Source organism: Leptosomus discolor, chromosome 2 (assembly GCF_034619465.1).
Source record: "Leptosomus discolor isolate bLepDis1 chromosome 2, bLepDis1.hap2, whole genome shotgun sequence".
Lineage (NCBI taxonomy): Eukaryota > Metazoa > Chordata > Aves > Leptosomiformes > Leptosomidae > Leptosomus > Leptosomus discolor.
This window is the reverse complement of record NC_141392.1, coordinates 25,160,218-25,185,049: the sequence shown is the minus strand read 5'-3', so window position 1 is coordinate 25,185,049 and position 24,832 is coordinate 25,160,218. Positions and strand designations below refer to the sequence as shown.

General features: G+C 35.6%; 1 protein-coding gene across 3 annotated transcripts in view; it reads right to left on the bottom strand.

The window, feature by feature from the left end:
• Positions 1 to 24,832, bottom strand: part of EML6 (EMAP like 6) — a 117,138-nt gene that overhangs the window by 50,919 nt on the left and 41,387 nt on the right. For all 3 annotated transcript variants that reach the window (XM_086460776.1, XM_086460777.1, XM_009955777.1), the window contains exons 3-12: positions 22,825 to 22,923; positions 20,952 to 21,020; positions 18,069 to 18,254; positions 16,021 to 16,156; positions 11,939 to 12,140; positions 5,997 to 6,134; positions 3,071 to 3,327; positions 2,479 to 2,691; positions 1,460 to 1,627; positions 546 to 652 (exon numbers count right to left, since the gene is read on the bottom strand). In XM_086460776.1, coding sequence (XP_086316902.1) covers positions 546 to 652; positions 1,460 to 1,627; positions 2,479 to 2,691; positions 3,071 to 3,327; positions 5,997 to 6,134; positions 11,939 to 12,140; positions 16,021 to 16,156; positions 18,069 to 18,254; positions 20,952 to 21,020; positions 22,825 to 22,923 — 1,575 coding nt within the window. The remainder of the gene's footprint in view (positions 1 to 545; positions 653 to 1,459; positions 1,628 to 2,478; positions 2,692 to 3,070; positions 3,328 to 5,996; positions 6,135 to 11,938; positions 12,141 to 16,020; positions 16,157 to 18,068; positions 18,255 to 20,951; positions 21,021 to 22,824; positions 22,924 to 24,832) is intronic.

Here is a 24,832-nt window from a genome sequence, read left to right as displayed (position 1 = left end):
ATCTGTCACGAATGAATGTATTATACAGGCTTCATACTCATTAAGAGTGTTCTGCTTTGAATATGCAAGTCATACAAACCCCCTGTTTTATATACCCCCTGAACTGTATTCTACAAATTGGGATTCTAAATTTGATAGGACTGAAAAGTCTTCTCTAATACTTATCATGAGAATAGGGATATCAATAAGCTCTCATGTTCAAATTTGTGCTTTTTAAGATATATTCTTTATTCTAACATATACCAGTACATACATCGATGCTTTTTCTCCAAACCCCTTTAAATTCTCATCTCCAGCTAAAGTAAGCTCTGTTTTTATGTATATTCGTTGTGTAATCAGCTGAATACTGTCAAAACAATCTTCTTAGTCTGATGAACTAGCTGCAAATTTCTTTTAGTTATTTTTACTGAATAGTCATGATAGATGGTCTGTAATGGGCACAGTGTGTTGGTTTGTGTGGGGTTTTTTTGTTTGGTTTTTTTTGTGGGGGGTGGTTTGTGGGTGGTTTTGTTTGTGGTTTTGTTTGTTTGTTTGTTTTTACACACCTGGCGATCATAGTTGATTTGAGCTTCCTGCTCAATGTCAGAATCTAACTCTGGCACATCAGACAAATCTGAATCTGATTCTTCACTGTAGGAATCAACGCCACCCTCTGCATAAAAAAAATAAATAAATCAATATATTGAACGCATTTAATGACAAGAAAATAGTACGTGATGTTTTTATATAATTTAGACTATGTGCAAAGCAGTATTCAAGAACTTTGGAAGCTTAAACAGCTTGTAAAAATCATAGGGGCTGACTGAATGTGTCAGCTTTCATTTCTGTTCCTCCTTTTTCAATGCCTGGGGCAAGAAGGTGGCAGAGGGAAGCAGAATAACTGAGTAGTTACTGGTACATTTCCATCATCTGAGAGAATACTGTTTTCTTAACGAGCGTTAGAGTGAAAACATACAGAAATGGTAAATAAAAACTTTCACTGTGATCATTGTCTGTATTTAAAAAGATTTTCTGAAACAGGTATTTCATCGAATTGTGTGAAGTTTTGCCCTTTTGCTGAAGGGAATCCAGTTTTCAAGAAAAAAAAAAAATCTAAAAAAGAAAATTAACCACTTCAACACGTGAAGTCAGACTTCTGAATGCAAATTAGACGGCTAATTTAAAAAATTTAAATTGATCTAGTAACCTCCCTCTAAATGTCTTTTTTCAGACTCTTCGACAAATACTACTTGTGTCTTCCTAAACACACAATATTACAGACTGCAGAAGAGTTTTTAACGTACCTTGCATGAAACAAATGGTTGTCTATGAAAAGTAACATGTCCCAAACATGTTGAGTATATGTAATTCCAGGAAATTAAAATATTTTCTGTTAATTCAATAAAAGCTTTTCCACCAGTGCTGCATTCTATGTTGATTTCATTTAACAAATACTTCAGAAAGAGGTCATCATTTTTACCTTGTGGAGATGTTTCAAGGATGCCATTTGTTATCCCTTCTGGAATAAATCGCCACTGAAAAACAGAGTGATCAGCACCTCCTGTACTTAAAACCCACTGAAAATCATGGGACCAACGGACGTTGGTTACATGTGCTGAATGGCCAACGTATTTTCTAAATTTAGCTCCTAAAGAAGAAAAATAGAACTGTTGGTATGTAATAAAGAAGTATGTAACTAATAAAGTTAGGCTTTTATTGGAAACACAGTCTAAACGCTCTTATGAAAACTGAAAACAAAAAAATACTTAAATGCCTCTTCTGATATTCTGACACTGAAAGTAATTACGATACAAAAATAAATGGCATAAAACAATATGAATGATACGTTCACTTCAGTTTTCAGAAAAGTACTTAAATCTTGGCAGGAAGTATCAGATAATTTTCACCTTTATGGTCATTACTGCTAATGTGAATTATACACGTGTATTATGTATTGTACTATGAACATAAATTCAAATTCACTGTTAGAAAATATAGCGATATGATATCAAATTAAACACTGAAGAGGATGGAAAGATGAAACCTTGTTTTATTTGGTTTTGTTGGCTTTATGTGTGGTACAGTGCAAATACTGAGGAAACAATCTATGTTAAAAGCCTGCTACAGGTATGAAACAAGTAGTCCACAGAGCGCTACACTGACACATGCTAAACAGACAGTGAAACCCTGCTGAAGTTTCTGAAATTGTTACTGGCATAAAGGTGGATGAGTTATAGTAGTGCATCTGGTGCTGATACAATTTTGATGTGACGTAAAGTCTTACTGAATTAGTTTCTGAAAATGTAAATTCAGAATAAGCACATGTTAAACTCTACATTCTTCGCAGTTCTGAGTACATCCGCATTGGCAGGAAATAACATGAAATGTGCACACGCTAATCTGAATTATACACAAGAATCAAAAGCCACCATTAGAAAATATACTGATACGGTACAAAGTAAATATTTCATTCTTTAGAAATACAAAATACTATCTTACCTTTCTTTAGGCATGGGAATCTGAATAATTTAAGCAGCCCAAAATCATCTCCAGTCACTAGCACTGAGCTGTTGTAATTTCCATCCACAGAGTTGACATCTGTAATGTTTGTATATTTTGGCCAAATTCCATTCACTTCAGATCCTACCACACAGGTCCATGAGGCCCAGTGAAGTCCTTTGATCTCATCTTTGCTAGTTAGATGCTTCCCAGCTGAAAACATGCAAGTGAATAATCTGTTTAATCATTTATTTTTTCAGTAAACTCCATTTCTTTTAATCACATTTATCTGTGTATTCTTCTTGGGATTAGTCTTTTAATCTCAATAAATTATAAAGATTCACATTTTTACTTTAAATTAGTATAATCTTACATTTGCGGAATTTGATAACAACACACATCATACAAGTTCTAATGCAGCTGCACAGAAACACGCTAAAAACATCAAAAGTGGAAAAACGTTAGATATTCATATAAGTTCCAGTCAAGAAACTCTGCTTGCAGATGTACTATTTATATCATATTTTTGTTGTTCTCTTCAAATCAACACTGAAGTTTACTTGTTCATAATGTAAGTCACTTGTAAACTTACAGGGCATCTTGTAGAACAGTCTCTCTCCTGCACCATCATTGGTTTGCAAGTATTTACTATCCACAGACCAGTCAATATGAGTTATAAAACTAGAAGATTTGTTACATTCTCCTATTTTTTTGTATCGCTGAGCAACCGCATAGATATCCACTGGGCCATCGTTAGAACCCACAGCAAGGTAAGAGCCATCTGGTGAAAATTTCATTTCATGGATTACTTCTTTTCGGTCTTTAATATGAACTACCTCTGTCATGTCTCTGCAAGAACCAATAGTGAAAATGTGAACTGTAAACTTGTGAACATGCAATCCACAAATATTTAAGATAAAGATGAGGATAGATGCACTGAATAATTTGTACAACAGAGAGCAGATTTCACGAAAAAAAAAAAATCCTTTTTTTTGAGATGTTCCTATTGATTCCATTGGTTACAAGCATACTTCTGAAACAAAAGAGAGAAACAACTTTAACTGTCAATGATACTCTTCATTCCGTTCACCTAATTTTAGCTGTAAAATAGTTATTGTCTTGTCTCAACTAGACCAGACTTTTTTTTTTTTTTTTTTTTTTAATATAGACAATGGAAAAAAATAGTTCCATCTGAAGAGTGATTACCCTGTCTCTCACAAGACCATGTTGAAATGGCCTTTGGGAGATACCTGTTTCTCCACACTGACTCTTTTGGGGAAACAGGCAAACAGGCTAGATTAGAGGCTAACAATTAGACTGGTAAAGTAGATATGACTAATCCCACATGCCATAACCTGTTAGCTAAAGCTTTGGGGGTTCCAGCACCACCACCACCATCACCCACCAGTGGAAAAACAGAAGTGACAATACCTTGTTTGTGGTTTTGGAAAAAAAATGAAGACAGCTATACAATCTAGTTTTAAAAAAAATATTCAATTCTTCCCTATCCAAATTACACTGATATAAACCCCTTTCCTATCTAGTTAAGAAACCAAAAACTGCAATTCTAGTGAATGCAGACAAAATTTTTGCGTGTAGGTTTCCCCAAATTCTTTGGCTATGAGGAAAGAATTAAAACTAAATTAAAAAAAAAAAATCTCCCCGAGTTGACTGAACAATGAGCCAAGTCTCAGTGCCATTAATCTTCTATTTACAAAGACAGTCCTTACCAGATTATACATTTGAGCTATAAGGAAATTTTGTGAGGAAGAGTCTTCTGCAGATGTCATGCTTCTGTTACTCTCCATTTTAAGCTTTTAATATATTTTTCCTGATTTCTACTTTAATTAATTATTGCTAGTAGCGTCCAATTTATTAAAATACTCAAATTTACTTAAAAGCCAATAAATTTTGTTAACACGTCTTAAAAATGCTGTTACACAGTACTGTTAAAAGCAGAGTCCTGAAAGAAGAATCATCCGTAACTGAAGACAGAGATTTCTGGGAGATGTCAATACAAATGGAAAGGTTAATATTACAGATGATCAGGATCTTAAAAAAATTAACTATAATTTTGTTAAAAATTTATCATATAATGGTGAAACTCCAAGATATCAATAACAGTAGAAATTTTGTTAGGAAAATGCTTATTTATTCGTAGCCCTTTTTTTCCTTCAAAAAGTGTTTTGGAAAAAAAAATTATTCTTAGCTCTGCCTTGTCACTGAGAACTGGTAACATAGCTATTCCATAGTGGTAAATATTGCTACTGAGAAAAGCAGCTAATTCTCTGGGTTATTTCCTAGAACCAGATCCATCATGGCCAAGAAAAAGGAAAACAGAGTCATGTTGGTCAGTGGACGACTCAAAAAAATGCCAACAAAACACATTGCCATCGTCCAGTTTTCCTAGACCTCAGGCTGCAGATTTGTCCCCCTGTCAGAGGATCTGTTGCAGAAAAGGAACAGATGGAGAAGCAATTGCATTCAGGGCCTTACACGAGGGCATGGCTACTCCTTCAGGAATATTGCTGGGTTTATCGTTATCAGTCTCCACCAACTGATTCATGATTCCTAATGTTAGGAATCAGACAAATTAGCAAAGGCAAGATTACTGTGAGACAAAGACGATTAACTTCTTTAGAAAAACACTAGTCTTTGAAAAGGATTTTAAATTAATATGAAGAGATGACTTAAGTTTTGTTAAAGTCATTAAAGCACTACATTACAGGGATTTTCACAGATCTTTCATAGATTACAGGCTTTTCCCTCCTATCAGCTAGTAGTTCAAAGTACTTTAAATATATGCTTACCAAACATATGGAGTAATGTTAAGGAAGTGGTAAACTCTTCCAAATATCAATTAAAATACCTTCTGTGTTTTGAAATCACACTATTTTGTTTGGCCATTTCACTCTATGAAACTTTTATGTTTTACCTGCTTCTGTGTGTCTTCCATAACAGTATTCCAGACAGAAAACGCCTACTGCATAAGGTGCACTCATGCATAAAAAGGCTTGTCATCTAATATGAAAAGCAGAACTCACATATATCTTACAAATGCTTAAAAATGTCTTTCAATCACCAATTATTTTGCCTGGTATCCATTCTTGTGTATGACAGGAAATGAACCATATAAGCAAGAAGATCCCCCTCAAAACTGCGTTATCTCTGTTATATACATTTCATTTCACAAAATATCTGTATAATTTCAGAATGAATAATGAAAAAAAAGCCAAACTTGAAAATCTTAAATTTTATCAACACTATTACTAGGCACTAATATTTTGAATTAAATAAAGTGTAAGTTTTCTCCTCATTGCCAAACTACCACCTTGTAAAACACCAGGTGATATTATGGAAGCATATGCTCAATATTTACTCTTTGTTTCTGATAGAATACCCAGTGATTTTTTTTTTTTCTTCATATAGGAATAAAAGACTTTATAATATGATCTTGAGTTACTCAGGGGAAAAAACCCAAACTGCTAACATGAGAAATGAATGTAAGATTTTCTCACCTTACTCGAAGAACAATGAAGGAGCCATCCTTCATTCCAAGTGCTAACTGTGATCCATCAGGACTGAAAGAGACACTCCGCACCGCTTCTTCCATATTACAACGAGCTATCAAGGCATGGTCAGCAAGACTCCATAATCTGCATCAAGGAAAATTGAAGGCAGCAGCAGATTTTTCCTGACTGCACAATACTTCAACATCATCACAAGTAAAACCAAAAAGTCTAACTCAATTGGTAAAGGCCCATTTGTATACACAACTTATATTAAGATTTTTTTAATGTATTTGAGTTCCTTTCCAACTGTGGAACGAGGCTAATTTTGCTGACTTGAGCTTACAAACTTACAGAAATGTAGTTTTTAAAAACTCAAAAATGCTTATCAATCTAGAAGAGAAAGAGGGTGTACAATGACTGCTTGAATCAATACATGGACACGGAATTTTCTGACAGTGGCACTGAATGTCCTGGCAAACAATATTAAATGAAGCTTTCAGACATCTTCAAGCGAAGCTCCAGGTTCAAATTTCTCACAAAAATAAAGGAGTCTCTACTGTTCCCAGTTCTAGCAGGGATGGCACCTCAGACCTGAACACATATCTGTGGTAGCAGAAGAGAAAACAGGGTGATGCTAAATCACATAATCATTTGGTGTTATCTCCAGACTTCACTTAACTAATAGAATTCCTCTAGATGAATAAAGTCCAGTTTCTGTAGACAGAAAGGGTCAGTGCAGATCAGACTACAATTTTCACTGAAAGTGAAAGCAATACTCAGAGAGCATAAATATTCCAACTATGGGGAAAATTTTCTTGTCATAACGCTGAACAAACTAATAGACAAACTGCATGCTGATTTGCTCATTTACATCACTTTAAATAAAAAGAATGAACCAATAAATTATGCCATAAGATGGAGAAAGGCAAATAATGTACCTATATTTTTAAGAAAGATTGCAGGGAGTTTCCCAGATCACTACAAGCTGGTTAGCAAGATCTCAGTAGTATGCAAGATTTAGAAACAAAAATTAAAGAAAAGAATAATTAAAAGTTTGGAAGAAAATGCATAAAAGACCTCTTGAGGTAGAAAAATTAAGTCAGCAATACCCAACTATCTTTATTTTGAGGACAGTGTTGTAAATCTAATGCATTCGTAAAAGATTTACAAAATATTCAAGTAAAATGTTTGAATAGTAGCATATGTAAATATTGGCTAAACTCGAGAAAATGACAATTTGAACAAGAACTGTAATGAGATACTGGATGAAGTTTTATAGCAAGCTTTACAGAAAGAAACAATTAGGCTGGATGGAAGATACTACTGAGATTTCTAGGTACAAGCTTTGGAATAGTAACATTTAATATTTTCACTAAAGACACTGGCACAGAAGATGAGAATGCTAATGAGATTTGCTATGGACAGCAAGCTGGGAGGCACTGTGAACCCAGAGATGGATTTATCATATTGGAAGAAACAGAGGTTTCTCGATGATGAAACAAATAGACATGGAATGAAATTCAACCAAAGCCCATAGTTTCAGAGCCTTATGTCCAGCACTATGCTGTAAGCTTGAAAGACAAGTGGAACCAGAAAAAAGAAGTAAGATCTCACACTATTTTTCAATTATAGAATGACTATGATCCATGAGTGAGTGGCAGACAGGAAAAAGGAAATTTGATCCTAAAATATATCCTGGGTGCTATTCCAGCAGGTACATGAAAACAATAGCACACAACACATAGTGACCTCATCTGGCATGTTCTTTATGAATTATCTCAAGAAACTGGAATAAAAACAGGAACAGATGCAGTGAAGGATTATTAGGATGATTAAGAGAATGAAGATTGTATTACATTGAAGAAGACCAAAAGAGTTTAACTTTTATACCTTAGTGAAACAAAGGCTGGGAAGGGATAGCATTGCTTCCAAAAATACATCAGTAGGATAAACGTCAAAGGAGAAAAAGTTATGCTGAAGGACCATGTTGGCACTAGAACAAATAGCATAAACAGAACATGAACATAGCCTGAAAAGAAGGAAGTTTCTGACCACCCCAGCAGTAACATTTAGGTACAGCCTTGAAGTAAGAGTAACAGGAGAAAAAAATAAAGATAGAGGTTGATTAATTTAGTAAAAGGATTATAGAATTTGACGGCCTGCATTGAGAAAGGATGGTAATCTATGACCTGAGCATTTCTTTTAAATCAGAAACACCTTGGGCCTTGTCAGGTTAATGTTATTAGGACCACTCTAGCATCAACAACCCTGAACCCTCTCAGGCTGAGAGAATTTAAGGATGAGAAAGAACAAAAAAACCAAACAACAAAAAAGGCAAGTACCATTTCCTAGTGAAACAAAATGGATGTGGGATGCTAAAACTGTTTTCAAAGGCAAAACAGAAGTAGGATCAGGTGCAAGAATCTTAGCAGCCTTGCTAGGGAGAAGCTAAGAGCCCAGTATGATAAGGAATGAACCAGAAAGGATTTGGAAAGATTTGAAAGAAAACGCCAGGACAAAATTTGCCTTCAAAACGTTGCTTCCACATGATTCACTTCGTCTAATACATTAGAAGCGTAATTGCAATACATGGCAGTGCAAGCAGAATAATTCAATTTTCTTTAAAGAAAAAAAAAAAACAAAAACAAAAAACAGCCTTTTCAAATAAATGGAAGGGCAATTCCAAATATGAGGTTTTTAAGTTTATAACAGAAAAAAAAAAAAAGAAAAACGTTTTGCACACATAAAGGCATTTGTATACACAACTGACAAAAAAACGCCTGTCTTTGCTTATGAAAATAGAAAAAAGTACCCTTTCTGGCAAAAACACTTCTGCACATTGCTTTTGAAAAAGCCAGATAAAAAAAACATTTCCATATAAAAAGTGTATGTATTTTCAAATAAGGCAAAGATGTGTTTCTACCATTCTTTGGCAACTTTCCTATGCATTTGTTTAAATGACTGAGTTTTAAAAAAAACAAATAGGCTCATGAAACATTATTTTATTAGTCAATATTCCAGTCTTTTCTGTCATATACCTGCCAGATGAGTTTATTTATCAGAGCACATACCAACTACTGCCTCTTGAGAGGCTTACTGGTAACCAGTTCATTTGCAGAAAAAGCCATAGCTGATTACAGAAGCTTTACTTCTGCTTTGTTTCATTAAGTTGGCAGAAAAATGCTCCACGCAAAAAATCAGACACATAAATATTCAAATACATTCATATAAAATCAGCTTTCTAATCAATCTTCTTATAAACATAGGAACACAGAAAGAGATCATTCAAGAAGACAGACAATGTAGTGGAGATGTTCTGCCAGAACAGCAGCTACTGGTGGTCCTGCAGCTAGATGTTCTAACATGGCATTACAAATAGACATGTGTGAGGTCCATTGAACAAATGTAATATAAATGATTCTGTATGCCCCTCAGTGTTCAGAGGCGAATGATGCTTTTTTCCTGTTCCTGTTGTAAGAGACAGGAAGCAGGCAGCTTTCCTAGTTGATAGGCTTTTGAAGTTTAAAATGTAGGAAACCTATATTTGGCCAGAGCCTTCTCTCAGCTGTGCTAGGGAAAATCTACAGTAACTTCCCTTAACTCTTCAGAGATCCTTTTCATTTAGAGATCACACTTGGACATGAGAATATAATCTGGCCTACTAAATCTTTTATTTCTAAACCAATTTAGATTTATATTATATAGCCACTCTTTTAAAAATAATGTGATAACCAAATACTAAGAAAAATTACACAATGAACAGCAAAACAGAAACATTCCTGTCAATGCAATTTTGTTATTGAAAAAAAAAAATTGTAAGAAAATCCTTTTGTGTACTTTTTTATCTTAATGAAATTGTTTATATATTTCACTGGAATTCCTCACATGAAGCATGAGTATATAAAAAAATAGCACTGTCTGAACTAGACTTCAAATCCCACATTCTCTAGTGCCCAAACGGCTAAATGGATGTGTGATGTAGTGCAGTGAAATATCTGTAATGTTAACAAATGCACGTTTTACAGAATGGCAATGTTCAAAGGCATCAGTAATATAACTATAATAATGATAATCATCATAAGACCACCACTAATTAAGCTTTTATGTGCACAAAGAGCATGCCTGCACAGTCTTTCATAGAGGGGCACAAGTTTGTTCAAGCACACTTTGAGTCAGCAGTACATTACTCAGCTCCAAGCCAGAGCTGAATTACACGCTGACCAAGAGATGAGTCCAAGACAACAAATCCAAAGTCTTAGCATGGCTTATTAGCTTGAGGGCAGTATAACGCTAATCCCAGCTTTGCAGCTCTTGTCTCAGAGCTGGCTTGCATCCTACCAGAATGCAGGCAGTGTGAATTTGTGCCTGTCTATAAAGCTGTGCAGACAAACCCAAGCAGAAGAGACTCTTCATGAGTTTTATAAACTGAAAGAAATACTAATGTAGGAAACAGGGAGATAACATGACTGTAGTCAACAACTGGAAGTTTTGTTAATTTCACACTTCAGATTTTAATTATGGTTAGAAAGAGATGAGAGATGGCAGGAATAGGAAACCAGTACAAGTAAAAAGATAGAACGGAAAGCAAAAAAAAAATTCCAACTGACTAGCAAGCTTCAAGGCAGAGGTGAATCATAATGTGGAATCTGAAGGAGCATAAATTAGAAGCTGTATGTATGGTAAGAGATTGATTTTCCCCATTGAAATATAGCCCAATGGTAGAATTCACATGTATGTTTCTGAAATAATTTGACTAGTAGTCCATAAAGACTGAAAAACTGTTTGGTAACTGCCTGGGGTTGATTTGAAAATACGCAATCAAATTATCTATATAAAATGAAAAGCAGTCATCATCCATCTGGCATAGCGTTGGAGAAAAACCTGATTGAGTGGTTAGAAATTAAGGTAGTAGGGTCAGGAGAAATTGCTAAGGAGGACATTAGAGGAAGCAGAGCTTGGGAAACCAAGCTGTCACAAACCCCATTGTATGTGCTGTGCTGCAAGGGGTAGGGCTTCAGGGCACGGGCAGCACCACAATTTGCAGAAAGACTCAGGGGAGTGTTGTAACAAAGCCAGGTCTCCCCAGAATCTCTTCAGTCCCCATGGGTAGCTTTGGCAGTCAGAAAAATCTCAATCTCTTTAATCGCAGGTAAACAATTAGTCACAATGCAGTGTGTATGCTCAGCCGAGACCACATGCAACAGCTGTGTGGGTATGGGAGTACATATGCTACAGCAAGAATCTGAGCTTAACCTCCAAATTTACTATAAAGTCTTACTAAGCATATTAAAAACGCTTAGTTTTTTTCACAGGCTTATCAATTTGCCAAATTTTAGCAGGGGCAGGAGAACAGGAGAAGAAACTTCCTTGGCTTTGTGACAACTTCCACAAATACACGTACAAAATTTCATATCTCTGCTACAAAGGCTTGAGGCACAGTGCTACAACTAAATATCTGAAAGATCTTTTTCACCAGGGTAAACCAGTGCATTTTCATTAATCTCATTTTCTGCCACTTTAACCAAATTGGTTTTAGATCAGATTTTCTAAACACTCAAGGCTGATGCAGATGCCTGCTGTGTAAAACATTGGTCAAAGGTATTTAGGTTTTAGGTTTGCTGCATATTATTAACAGAAGAGAAGTATGAGGTGGCCATTCTCCATTTAGATACCTACAGCTGCTGTTCAGAACAGTAATGAATTAGTACTTAAAGCAGAATATATAAATCCAGCATGTTTTGAACACAAATTCTGATTACTTTTACATGATGTGTGGAGCCCAAACATGAGGGCTGAAGTGAAAAAGCAAAGCTGCTAAGAAAAACATGGGGAAAAAAATGTTGTCTTAATGAAGTCTTAACATAAGGCCAGAAAATAAATAAATTAAAAATATTGGTAAAAAAAATAACGTGTACATGAAAGAATAAATAAGTAAGATCTAGCCTTACCGTACAGATCGATCATCACTGCCTGTGACTGCTAAAGGCTTCTTTGGATGGACCGCCAGGGCCCAGAGCTCCCCTTCACAATGACCCTGCATAATCAGCATGGGTTTATCTCTCTCTCTTACTAGCACCTCAAATATTTCACTGTCTTGTGTCCCTGCTAAAAGTCTGTCCGCTTTCCAACAGACACTTCGGATGGACAAACCTGACAGGGGACAGAATAATCTTAGATTAACGGCAATGACATGACAAAGTGATAGTACAGTGAAGATCATTAAGACTTCAAGAGTTAATTTATAACAACTGTTATGTTTTGACACTGAAGTCTCACACCACATCACAACTGATTAAAATCTCAAAACAGTTCTGTTAAATTATCTCCACTTGACAGAGAAAGAGAAGGCTTAATCCTGGGAAAACGTTGAGTGTCTAACATTTCAGCTGCCAGTTTCTCAAGGGATCAAGCTCTTATGCTTTGCATACACCTTGGGAATTTACTTTAAAAACCAATTAAATTCCACATGATTTAAAGATCTAAATTTTAGATTAGGCAAGGTTCCTGTGACTGAAGCTGGTTTTATTCCTTTTTTCAGTACTTCAGTTTTTTGCACATTTAAATAAAACGTTGGCTAAAATTTTAGTGGTGAATTTAAATGGTTTGTGCCCATGTTGTCACACTTCAGTCCAAACTGATCATTAAAAAAAAAAAATTCAACCAAATAACAAAAAAAACCCAAAACAAACCAAAAACCCCAAACCAACAGAATCTTGCTTTGCATAACTTTTAGAGAGCTTGATCTTATTCCACAAATCTGATCCTAACTTTGCTGCTGGGATTTTACTAACCACATGCTTGAAAAAATACCCTCTTAGCAGGCCGAGCAATTTGACAGCATTCTCTGGTTGATTGCCTGCAGAGTTTGTATTTTCTGTTCCAGTATATGAAAATTAAAGTTTGGAGAATGGGTCTAGATGCTGTGAGATGTGAATGAATAAAATATCCTTTTGTCAAAATATCCTGTAGTCAAGGCCAATGACATCATCATTTCAACATCTTTTGGAAGCAAATACACAATGCAATTAACTACCAGTCGCGTAAATAAAATATATTGTAGACATTTTGTGTCACCTCTTGAGAAGGGCAAATCAATCTTCATTTTTTGTCACATCCATTTCCCGTACCTTTTAATTTTGATAATAGCTAAGTTTATACTGAATTTAGGACTTAGAACTTTTTCTTGATACACACCAAAGACCCCACAAGGAACGAAGTTTAGATGTTGAGCGGAACATAGGTATTGTTAAGTTTTAGAATATAAAGTGCATCTTTTGAAGTAGGAAAGGTAATATTTTCTGGGACATACTGCACGTGAAGGAAGATTATCTATTATCAGATTTTTTTACTAACATGCATGTATGTTTAAATATAAAAGCCAAGCCTATGATCAGATTGTTGCTGGTGATGCATCTTATTTAAAAAGCATTTAGTACTCTTCAGTACAGGATGACTGATGAATGAGTATATACTGGGGGGGGTGGGGGGGTGGGGGGTGGGGGGGGGAAGTCTTCCTGGCACCCTAGAAAGAAGTTTTAAGTTTGAAAGCTGATGCCTTTGCAAACTGCTTTGGAAAAAAAGTAATGGGAAAGGAGGTACAGAAGGTCGTAGGTAAGCAGTTAAGGCTAGCACCATTGCTTGAAGTTACATATGTGCTTAGACTAATCAGCACCATTGACATAACTGAAAATGAAACAAAATTTCCACAGCCTGTTAGTAGCAAGCACTAAATGGAAGTGATCAGTGAATGATGTATCAGACAGAAACAGCATAAAAGGACAGAGACATAACAAGAACTTCCCAGGCAAGAGTTGTATCACACTGAAAGAATACAGGGAGAGAAGAAACCCTGAAACTGGAAAAAGATCAAAATTTTAAGAAATGGTGATTGGTTATAAGTGCATGCTTGGATTTTATGACCGGCAGTCATCTCCAAGATTCTAAATTTTTGCAGTTGCAGTCAGACCAGTAGTCTGACATTTTGCACACTGGCTTAAGTCAGTTTCTTGCCATTGAAGCAGGCAATGTTTTTATCTAGACAAACATAAACCTCAGGAATTTAAATGCTGTGAACACAAAATTTGGACAGTGCTTTATTTTCAGTTTTTAGAAATCAATTAATCTATCAATTAAAAAAAAAATTGTTATCATTTACATACAAGTCTAAATGGCAACTCAATTCACTTTCTGCAAATTAAATTTTTTACTACTTTTGCCAAGTAAGAAGATAGCAAAAACCTCTATTGACTGTCTCTCAGCCACATAGCCGCCATTACTACTGGTTACTAGCTGGTTCTACTCAGCTGCTCTCATCTATATATTCTGTATCCTGTAGAATTTAGGAGATGGTAGAAATAATGCCATCAAGTTAGAATCATTCTGTAGCATGTTTAATGAGAATTCACCTTCAATAAGCCCTTCCTTGATTTAACTTCCATCAACATCAAAATGTCTCCTTAGGCAACCTGTAGAAGGACAGCTAAGTGCTTTCTGCAGACAACATACCAGAAGAAGACAACTTTATGAATACATTACAGGTCTGTAACGTGAGTTATAATTTTGAAGTAATAATTTGCCACAGAAGATAAATACAGTCAACTAAAAGTAACTGAAGACAGCGAAAGTCTGTTTTGCACCAAGCACAGACACAGCCCAGGCAGTAGTAAGAGCAAAAGAATTGCTTCCACTCTAGTTTCACAAATGTTTGGGATAAAGCTCTCTCCCAGAATGACTTCACAAAGAACCAAGGAGTTTGAAGATGCATGTTCCACTTGTAAAGCACTACCTTCTCTATGTCGCCATTCACATATGTCATTCTGACTTTTATTAGGAACACACTGCCTGCAAGACTAGTATTAACCATAATGATCTAACCCACATGTACAGGTGTATTTCTCCACAATTTTTAGAAAGTATTTCTAAATTGATCAAAATTGCTGTAAATAGTCATAAGGTACTGCTATTGTTTTCTGGAAATGAATGTTAAACATTATGATTTGGGCCACAAAAAACTACATAAAGCCAGAAGCACAGAGCAAAGGGACTACTGGTTGGGTGTCTTTGGCAACTTTTTTGAGGGTTAAATCCCACGAGTTTACACTACAGTAAGGCAAACTGCTGGAGCAGTGTTCATTTAAGGCTGTCAGCAGTTTGCTTCTTGGGTAAGCCTAGATATTGCAAATCTATGCATTTTACAAGTATTAGAATTATCAGCTCATCTGATTTCAGTATGATGAAAAATAAACAGAATGAGCTTGTTACTAGATAACAGGCCAAAATATCTGTGATTGAGAATGAAAATTTTATCCTTCTTAGTGGTAATTTTAATATGAAAACTAGATCTAAAAACATAAGCTAAGCAGCAGGGGAAATTAACACTAACTGTTACAAAGTTGCCAAAAGTGTATAAAGTCTCCTTCAAATCCAAATGGATGTGCAAAATTCCCAGAAGACTAACACCTTGATAAAGTGTACATTATGATCTATGGAGATAAGTGCTCTGAGTGTCTAATCACAAACTAAAGTGATGACTAAGCTCATAGGAAGCATGATTAGATTCAACAAATATGATGGTCAAGAACTTAATAACATTCTCTCTATTAAATATGCCAAGTGCTGCCATTCCAAACGAAGCTAATGGAGTGCTCAGATGGTCAGCATGTTTGAACACTGGGTTCCAGAAATCTCAATTAAGTAAATGAATTGCAATTAATTAATTAAATTAAAGATTGGCTAATTTCATTCCTTTATCTTTTTGTGTTTAATTAGTTTTTACTTATCTTCTTGTATTTGCATGGTGGGGAGCAGCAACTGTAAGCATCCCTCTGTTTACACTGAAACACGGAAAACTCTTGAGGCTGTATCAGAGTAAGTCATTGTCAGAGAAAAAAGGGAATACAGAACTCAAATGTAAATACAGTCATTAAGTAAAAAAATCAGCAGTATGCAGAGACATTTATGCTTCAAATTAAATTGTGTCATAATCCATTATCTAGATGTGTGAAAAACCATTAAAGTAATAGCTTATTACCTTTGTATCCTTGTTCAGTCTCCCTGAGATCAATTTTAGTAATTGGTTTGAAATCAGTGTCCCATAACCGAATGCAACCATCTCTCCCTCCAGTGGCAAAACCTTCCTCACAAGCATACATACTAAAAATTCCAGCCTGTTAACCAATAATATAACAAGTTTTAAAGTCCTTTACAATTGACTTAAACACACAAAGCAAATGTTTTTGAACAGACTCTTGTTAAAGGCTAGAAATTGCTAAGCAGTAAAACGTGGTCCATCCAGAAAGGAAACCAGCAATCACAGGGGAATACTTTTATTTCAAGTGTTCCCACTTCAGTGATTTCTGTGGAAATTTTTGTACAAATAGCAGTGATATTGCCTATTTGCAGAACTTTAAATTTATTCAGTTAATGTTATTACAAGGATTATTAAATAAATAATGGAACACTTAAAATAGTTACCCAGAATAAACAAAAACAAGCAAACAAGCAATACAAATATTCTTACAGGTGAGGAGATGATTGAGACATTCTTTCATGAATTCAGTTCAGACATCATTTGGAATCTGACAGGAACTGAAAGAGTGTCAGTTCATTCTCTTCATTGAAAGGCAAGTTTCTATTACAGTTGGAATTTCCTCTTCATTTTTGAAAATGCCTCATTATTGATGACTGTGCTGTACTACATTGGAATAGCTCATGGAAAGCCTGCTGATTCAGTATTTTAGTAGGAAAACCTCTCAGTTAAAGGACAAGTTGAACTGCATGGAAATCAATACAATGAAGAGAAGACCTCTGTTTTGAAAGTGGCCTTGTTAAATGTCTTAATAAAGTAGTATTTCTAATAAGTAATTACATACAGATTAGAAATTGGGCAAGAGAATGCATATTAGCCATGGCAAACCCCATAATTTATAAGAATGAAACAGAGCACCTTATATAGAAAGAGACTGTATTTAATCAGTCTAATGAATCCAATCAAAATTCTGCAAACAAAATTCTGCAAACATACTACAAGGGTTTATTGTTTGCCAAAGATATTTCCATGTTATTGCAGTTGCACATAACCTCCACCTGGCAATTATGCAGTAGTTCTGCAGGTAAGATGTCGTACTGACTTCAGTCTGACTGCTTTCATAAATTAGGGATTACTTCTACAAATAACAATTACTCTCCTGCACACTGAAATCTAATTTGAAGAGCTACTACAAATCTTGATGCACTGCCAACATAACTAACTTTGGAGGTCAGAAAAAAACGTTAAGTTCGCAGTGCTCTTTCTAGAGAGGTTCCAGAAGAAAACTATAGTGACAACTGTCAGATTTCATATTGCTCTTCCATGGAAAACACTTGTTTCCTTTTGTCCAAAAAACCCCATGCTAGAATACCATTAGCCACAATCATATTCAAAACGGAAGTAGTTCTCAAATACATTTGAAACAAGACATGAAAATCCTACTGCGCATTTACTACAGCCACAAGAGACGTAAATTTATTATATTAGAGTGGTCAGAAATCCAACACAATCCTATACATTCCCCTTTCTCTCTGTAATTACAAGTGCTCCAAATTAGGCATTGTTGTTATGAAGCCAATTGGAGTAAACTGCCTTTGGAATGTGGTTGGAATGCGATTCACAGACTAAACAGGTTTACTCGACATTGAAGCTCTCATGAAAAGTCAGTCTTCGGTGGTGGGAATTTCAGTGGTAAAATTCTATTTAAAATAAGATCATTTGGTTACCAACTATTTTTAAGTAAACTGATCATAACTGAAGCTACTCAATCTGTGAAACTTCAGATTTAGAAACTTCCCTTCAGATTTAGCCTGCTTTGTTAAATCAATGCCCTAAGTATCGGCATCTCTATCAATATCAATTCAGAAGCTAGCATCTGTCGACAACATGTAACCAAATTATAAAATTACATAGAAGTTGTTAATTGATGAACAGTCTTAGACATTCTTCTGACCGAAACCAGAAGAAAATCTTTGTAGATAAGCCTTCAAGAACTTTTTCAATTCAACGAACAGTTCATTTCAGAACCCGACAGTAAAACCACAACTTACACCATGTGCTCCTTGAATTGTGCGGACTAAGTTTAGCCCTTTCCAAACATAGATGTCTCCATTTAAAGCACCAGAGTACGTGATATCTTCTTTTGCACATGCTAAACAAAGGATAGTTTGTAGATCTCCTGTTTTACCAAATATTCCTCTCTTTGCTGTCAGTGCATTTCCACACAATGTCCAAAACTGTGAAATGTAAATGGCATATTAGGAAAAATTTCTGCAGAATTTCTCTTCTTACATATTAGTGTGCAGATCTCACAGATATACATCCTTAAAGAAGAGTGTCTAGACAAACACTTAGACAACTCATGTAGTCCTGACAGGACACCCATTACTCCAGAAACAGACCACTCACCAAGGAAAAGCCGAGGTAAATGCAGTAAATCTAAGAACTAAAGAAAATGACCAAACTGTTTGAGAAAGCAAGGCACAAAGCTGACTCACTATTGCTACACTACCCCTTCTCTTTACTTCATTATCTTGTATCATGTTTTGCTGGGTGATTATCTGTCAATGGGGATGCACACTTTTTAAAGACAGGAACATGCCATTTTTCTTGTCTGCAAAACTTAAAATACAGCTACAGTTCTGAAGTAATAAAATACTTTATATTAAAGAACTTAGCCTGGAGTAGACATTTCTGCCCTTTTCCATTGCACTGAAAGAGATACGTCCCTCAAATATAGTTACATGTACTGTTTGTTGGATGGAGACTGCAAATGCTTGTAAGTGAAACAACCCTCTCTGACTACCAGAGCAGTAGGTTCTCTCTAAGTGTGGAATGGTGACTTTCTTGACTTCTACATAGGCACAGTAACATTCTGCAAAAAAGAACATAATACTGACTGGGGAAGAGAAGAGAGTCACAAGAATACAAAGTTTGTCTTAGAAAGGTGTCTTTAGTGATGAGCTAGAAATATCATACTCTTTCTTTTTGAACTGGTTCAGAGTGCTTTTTCTTTTTTCTTTTTTTTTTTTTTTTCCCCCCTAAATAAACATAATTTTTCAAGCAAGGATGATAGTTAGTGTACTCAGCTCTCCCTCAAGGATCAGACCTTCCCAGTAAGGCAGAGTAAAGAGAATTTCAACTAGATGTGTAAGAGAAGTGCTGAAATACCCAGGCCTGGCAGCACTAGGATGTTCTGGACACATGCAGAAACAGAACAGTAAATCTATGTGGTGTAGCACAGTCCTGAACGGACTTGCCAGCTCAAGTCTTTACTAGTTGATGCTCTGTGGTCTATTGCACATAAGACAGACCTTCAGAGACTGGACAGGAGTACTGAAGCGTCTGACATAGGTAATGTCTATCTCATTCCCACTTTATATGCCTACAGCTTTTCATGGCTAAAAGCTGAATTTTTAGGTCTTTCTCTTTGCACTTATTCCTATAAAGCTGAATTCCAGAAAATCCTTGGATCAAGGATTTGTCTTTCAGATCCTTCTCTATTTCTAATTCAATTAAATTTTCCCTTTGCCTCAACACAAGACAATTTATGAGAAGGCAGTGGGAATACCTCCCCCAGGGCTTTCATTCTGTGAGTAAAACATATACTCTTCTCACTTCTGGTTAGCTGTAGAGGGGCAAGAGAGCAGGTAGCAGTGTTGGGAAACAGGTGGACGGGGGATCCTGATCTCAGTGTGAGATTCCTTAGCTCCTAGGCTTTATCACAGCTGCTAATATCTGCACAGGCAAATGAGCCAATAGAACTGAAATGCTAAAGGAATAAATGGCTCTGTTCCCAAGTATCAGTCCCAATTCTCAGTGATACAATTACTTTAGAGCTGTTCTTTTCCTTTGTTGCAAGTTAAAGTAATCAGTGCATTCCCACAGCCTTACAATGAACAGCAAGTATACAGACTGCTGTTTCAGCATCAATGCAGGCGAACATCTAATCATTTCCCCTCCACACCATTTTTTTTGGTTTGGTTGGGATTTTTTTGGCATGCCTCTATCTATATGTATTTACTTTGCCTGTATTATGCCTGTTCAGGATAATTATGGCCATTTTAAACTGAATACAGGTGCCAAAGAAAGACAGGTTTTGGAAAAGAGCTTGCAGAATACAACAGATGGTATCACTGCTGCCAAAACCACCCACAGTTTCAAAGCAGTGGTGGTTTTAAGGGCACAAGCTTCTCAGTAACCAGAACCAGAGATATTAACTGGTTTCCTAAACTTCTAGTTAAAGCTCTTCCCACCCCAGTCATGTGAAATAATTGCCATCTGTTACAAACACTTTTGATGAGACAGGAGAAAAATAGAAACCTGCAGGGACTATTGGCAAACAGAAGATTTCTTTTTAAGCTTTTCACAGGCACAAGACTGTTTTACCCTAAACTTACAGCATATTTCTAGGTTCATATTTAAATCATCTCCAGAAAAGGTGACTTTGAGGCAAATAGTGGGACACTGGAGTTTTCATCTGTTCATCTCTGCAAGTCTTGCATACCTTCTGTGGTATTCCTACAAATGCCACATGATAAGCCAAATAGCAGTTCATTCAATTCATACTTTTAACTTGGTTCCTCCTACACCTGTTCAGTGACCTTTTGGGATGCTTGATGAGAGAAATCACTAAAGGCTGAGACAGTTTTGAGACAATGTAGGTAGAACGGAGAATGCAGAGAACCCCAAGATTACAAGTATATAATGACCAAAATTACACCAAGTTATCTTCTGGCCTTGCTTGTTAAGTGGATCTGTACCTGGTGAAGGACTAAATTGGCTTCAAACAAAAAGTTGTACTAAAACGTTCACAGAGTAAAGAAAGACAAATATAAGCTATGTTATATTGAAAGCCCTCATCATATAAGAGGACAAATTTCTTTTGTGACATTTATTTACTTTTAAACAAGTAAACAATAAAAGCTATTTACCTTTATGTGTTTTACTCCACAGCTGACAATTCTATTTGGTTGATATTGATCCCAGGAAATATCGAATATCTGTTAAGAAACACAACATGCTGATATTTTAAATTATACAGTAATTGCATCTAAGCTCAGTTCACTTTTACCAATTTTTAGGCATAATTTCTGTTGCAAAATATTATCAAAAATGAAAGAACACTATTTAGGTAGATTTGGAACTCTTTGTAAACAAAGATTAAGGAAAATATGCAGGCCGAATTCTTCATTTTGATTAATGTTAATTTGTAAGAGTATGCATCCTATATAGCTTACCAGAACAAATTTACAGTGTATTCTATGACTATGGGATTATGCCAAATGAAAAATATTGTATAAAGTTTGGAAACAAGAAGTTTGCATTTTGGCCCAGATTTTCAACATGTCATTTTTAGACCTTTTATCTCTGGTATTCAGCTTTTCAATGTCCAAGCTGAAAAACAATGAAGTTACCACAATCTTTAGTTACTTCAGAACTGTAGAGAAAGACAATGGACATTTTGCTTCTTTTATCTCCTCAGCTGTCAAGTATAAATCACAAGAGAATTTCAATCAGCTTACAGTAACATATTAGCTTAAACTTACGCAACATTCATTTTATATATGAGGAAGCACTGCCTTCCTACAAAATATTTATCTTCTTTATAAACATCAGGATTTACAGTAGTTCAAGTACTATTTTATTCAAATGTTGTTAGAACACACAAGACATTTCACTTTCAGAAATGCTTTATGACTCCTGAACATCAAATCATCAGAATTTGTGGCCTAATCAGACATGCATTCTTTCCCCCTCCCTCTCCAGCCCAAAATCTCCTTTTTCTGGTTGTGAAAGTCTACTGAGACTAAGATTTTAGTATGTCTTGCCTGTACTGGAGTCTTCTGCTAATTCAGAACCTGACCTTGTGTCTACTGAGGTCAGTAGCAAAACTTCCACTGATGTAACTGGGAAGTGAATCAGTTCCAAAAGATAAATTCAAATAAGTACTAAGATTCTGCTGTGTTGTGAATATTGTAAGTAAAACTGAACTACCAAATTTATTTGGATGACACATAAGATGTATATAGACTGTATGTACACACAAATTGTAAGAAAGGTTTAGTCTGCTGCGTTGCCTATATAAATACTCCGTCATGTGTAGTAAAACATCGTAATACCTCAATATTATAACATATTAACATGTTATAATATCATAATATGGATAAAAGAAGAGTTGTCAGAATGTATCCATAATTTATTTTAACATATGCATCCATGTGCTTATATATGTTGGGGAGATATTTTGCTTATGCTAAACCTGTTTAAATATTTCCTAATCCTGAATAATACTCTAAACTCAAACCTGTTCAGTTCTCATATTCATTGAGGTTATGATCCTTTACCTGAAGTTCATAGATATAAAAGGAATATTTATCCTAATTATGTTTCTTCTACAGGTATCTGTCTTAAGCAAAAATAAAAGGGAGATAATTACATTTTCCCTCAGGATAAACTGTCTTTTTGACATATTCAGAAAGAACATGATCTTTGTCCACTGAGCTAGCATTTCACTTCCTATATAAAGAGCTATAAATCATCCTAATCAGTGCGTAGTTACAAAGTATTTCCTCCCTAGGCTTATGAGACAGTCAGCTCAAGAATACATCACACACCTCATTTACTAACACAGTGCTTTGTGCTATGTCTGGCATAATGAGAAGAAAGAAATACCTTGTTCAGTACTGTAAAAGCCAGGTGAAATGATCAAAATTATCTTTGCATTAACCTAATATAAACAAAAATTATTTTTAAAACACTTCAGCAGCTCCTAGACAAAATTCAGTAAACCCTTCATACAATTACCCTGTCTGAATGGCCTGTAGCTGTTGCCAGTAGTTTTCCTCTCTTCCAGTCCCAAATACACACTGTATTTTTGGCATCCAGTCCCACTGAAGCTAAACGCTAAGGAAAAACAGCAGTAATCCAGTTAACAGAAAATCAACTCAAAAATCACTTTACTGTCGTTCAGATTATTATGTGTAGAAAATGATTTTCCCACATGATTTGTGTTTGAACTACATCGGAAACGCACCATCAAGACACTCACACTTACCATTTACTCACTGGAGAAAGCACTCAAATGTCTAATCTTTTCTGAAAATTCAGGTTATTAATTTCAGGTTACCAAAGTCTCAAGTTCAATTCTTATAAAGAAATATTTGAGGTGCTTGTTTCAGGTGCACACCATTCTAGCATTTTGATTTATTAATCTGATAATAAAAGTGAATGGGAAATAAGAGCTCTCAACTTCCAAATACAATTTGGTTCATTATGTTCATCTTGTTGAGCTGTAGCACCAGAACTGGATATACTTTTAATAATTGCCTTTTACATAGCTTAGCATACCAAATGACCAATTAAAATAACTAAAATGATTAATCAAATTAACTAAAACTATTGATTAAAATTATTAATTAATCCCAAATTGAAATAAATAATAATTTTAATACTTTCAAACCTCAATAATGCAAGAAAGGAAAAGAACAAAATAAAATGGAAGGGAAAATCTGGAGGGGGGGAAGGCAGACTGCATGCATCTGCAATATATCCAGAAGATCAACAGTTATCATGGGGGGGGTTTCCCCTTCCAGTGACTGTGCTCATTATGTCCAACTTTACATTACTTCCATCAGAGTTTCTTATTAGGTGAGAAGTCTTCAGCTGCAGGTCCAAGATGGTAGAACTGGGTGTTGTGATCTCTACTAGTCCAAAGACTAAACTAATACCAAACGTACTGCAAGTGACACAAGTGTATGTTGGACAGGGATATATAAAGGATATGTAATGGGTATGTCCGACATCTATCAGTAAAAGGAATATGCCTGAGTAACGTGCATCATGGGAAGATGAGAGACTATTTAAGAGAGACTATATAAACAGCTATATCTGTTGTGTCCATACTGCCTGCCCCTTGTTCTTCTCATTGTCCTAATAACTTATCATCATCAGGAATTTACAGTCCAACTGAAGCTCCTAAGCATTTTGCTCTGTTACAGGAAAGCTGGCGCTTCAAGAACGTGCAATAAACTAAACCTTTCCTTCTGCCTCAGAGACAAAGATCAGTAGATGAACCATCTGCCCAAATGGACATATGCTTCAGAGATTACACTGACCAAGTCTTTTCCTTGAAGGTTTGCTTCAAGAGGATGACTTGCAAACTGAATCTCTTCAATGGAATTTCCTTCAATTAAATGTCCACTGGTTTTGGCTCAAATTTTCAATAGGCAAATTGTTTAAAGCTGGGAGATGTCTATGATAATACAAAAGGACTAACCCAGCAACGAAAACAAGCGTAATCACCAGAAGTTCCTCTAAAATGCTATATTAGAAAAAAAAACCAATTGCAGTAAGGCTATTAACTACCTTACAACTGAGAGAAGAAATTATCATTCACAAAGAAAAAGAAGGCTCCAGGTTTCATTCTGTAGCACAATAATTCAAAGTACTCCATGCCTTTTCATGCCATTTATAAGCATAAAAACATAGTGTACACCTTCCTTCTTAAAGGAGCCACTATCAAAAGCCTCTGGTTTAAATGCAGTAGGTACACACGCACCCTTCACTGTCTTAGTAGTTACAGTTCCTTCATTTTAGAGCAATGAAATATATCTTTTTAAACTTTGGTTTCATGGGAGTTGACAACAAACAGCATGCCTAATGCAATACCTGAACTCTGCCTAGTGAATACTGCAGAACCCAGCCATTACTCTACCAGCAAATGAACTAAACAATGTGGTATTAATGAAAAAACCAAACTAAACCAAACCCTAAAACCCATTTACAGACTTCAACAACCATAAGTTCCTCTAAG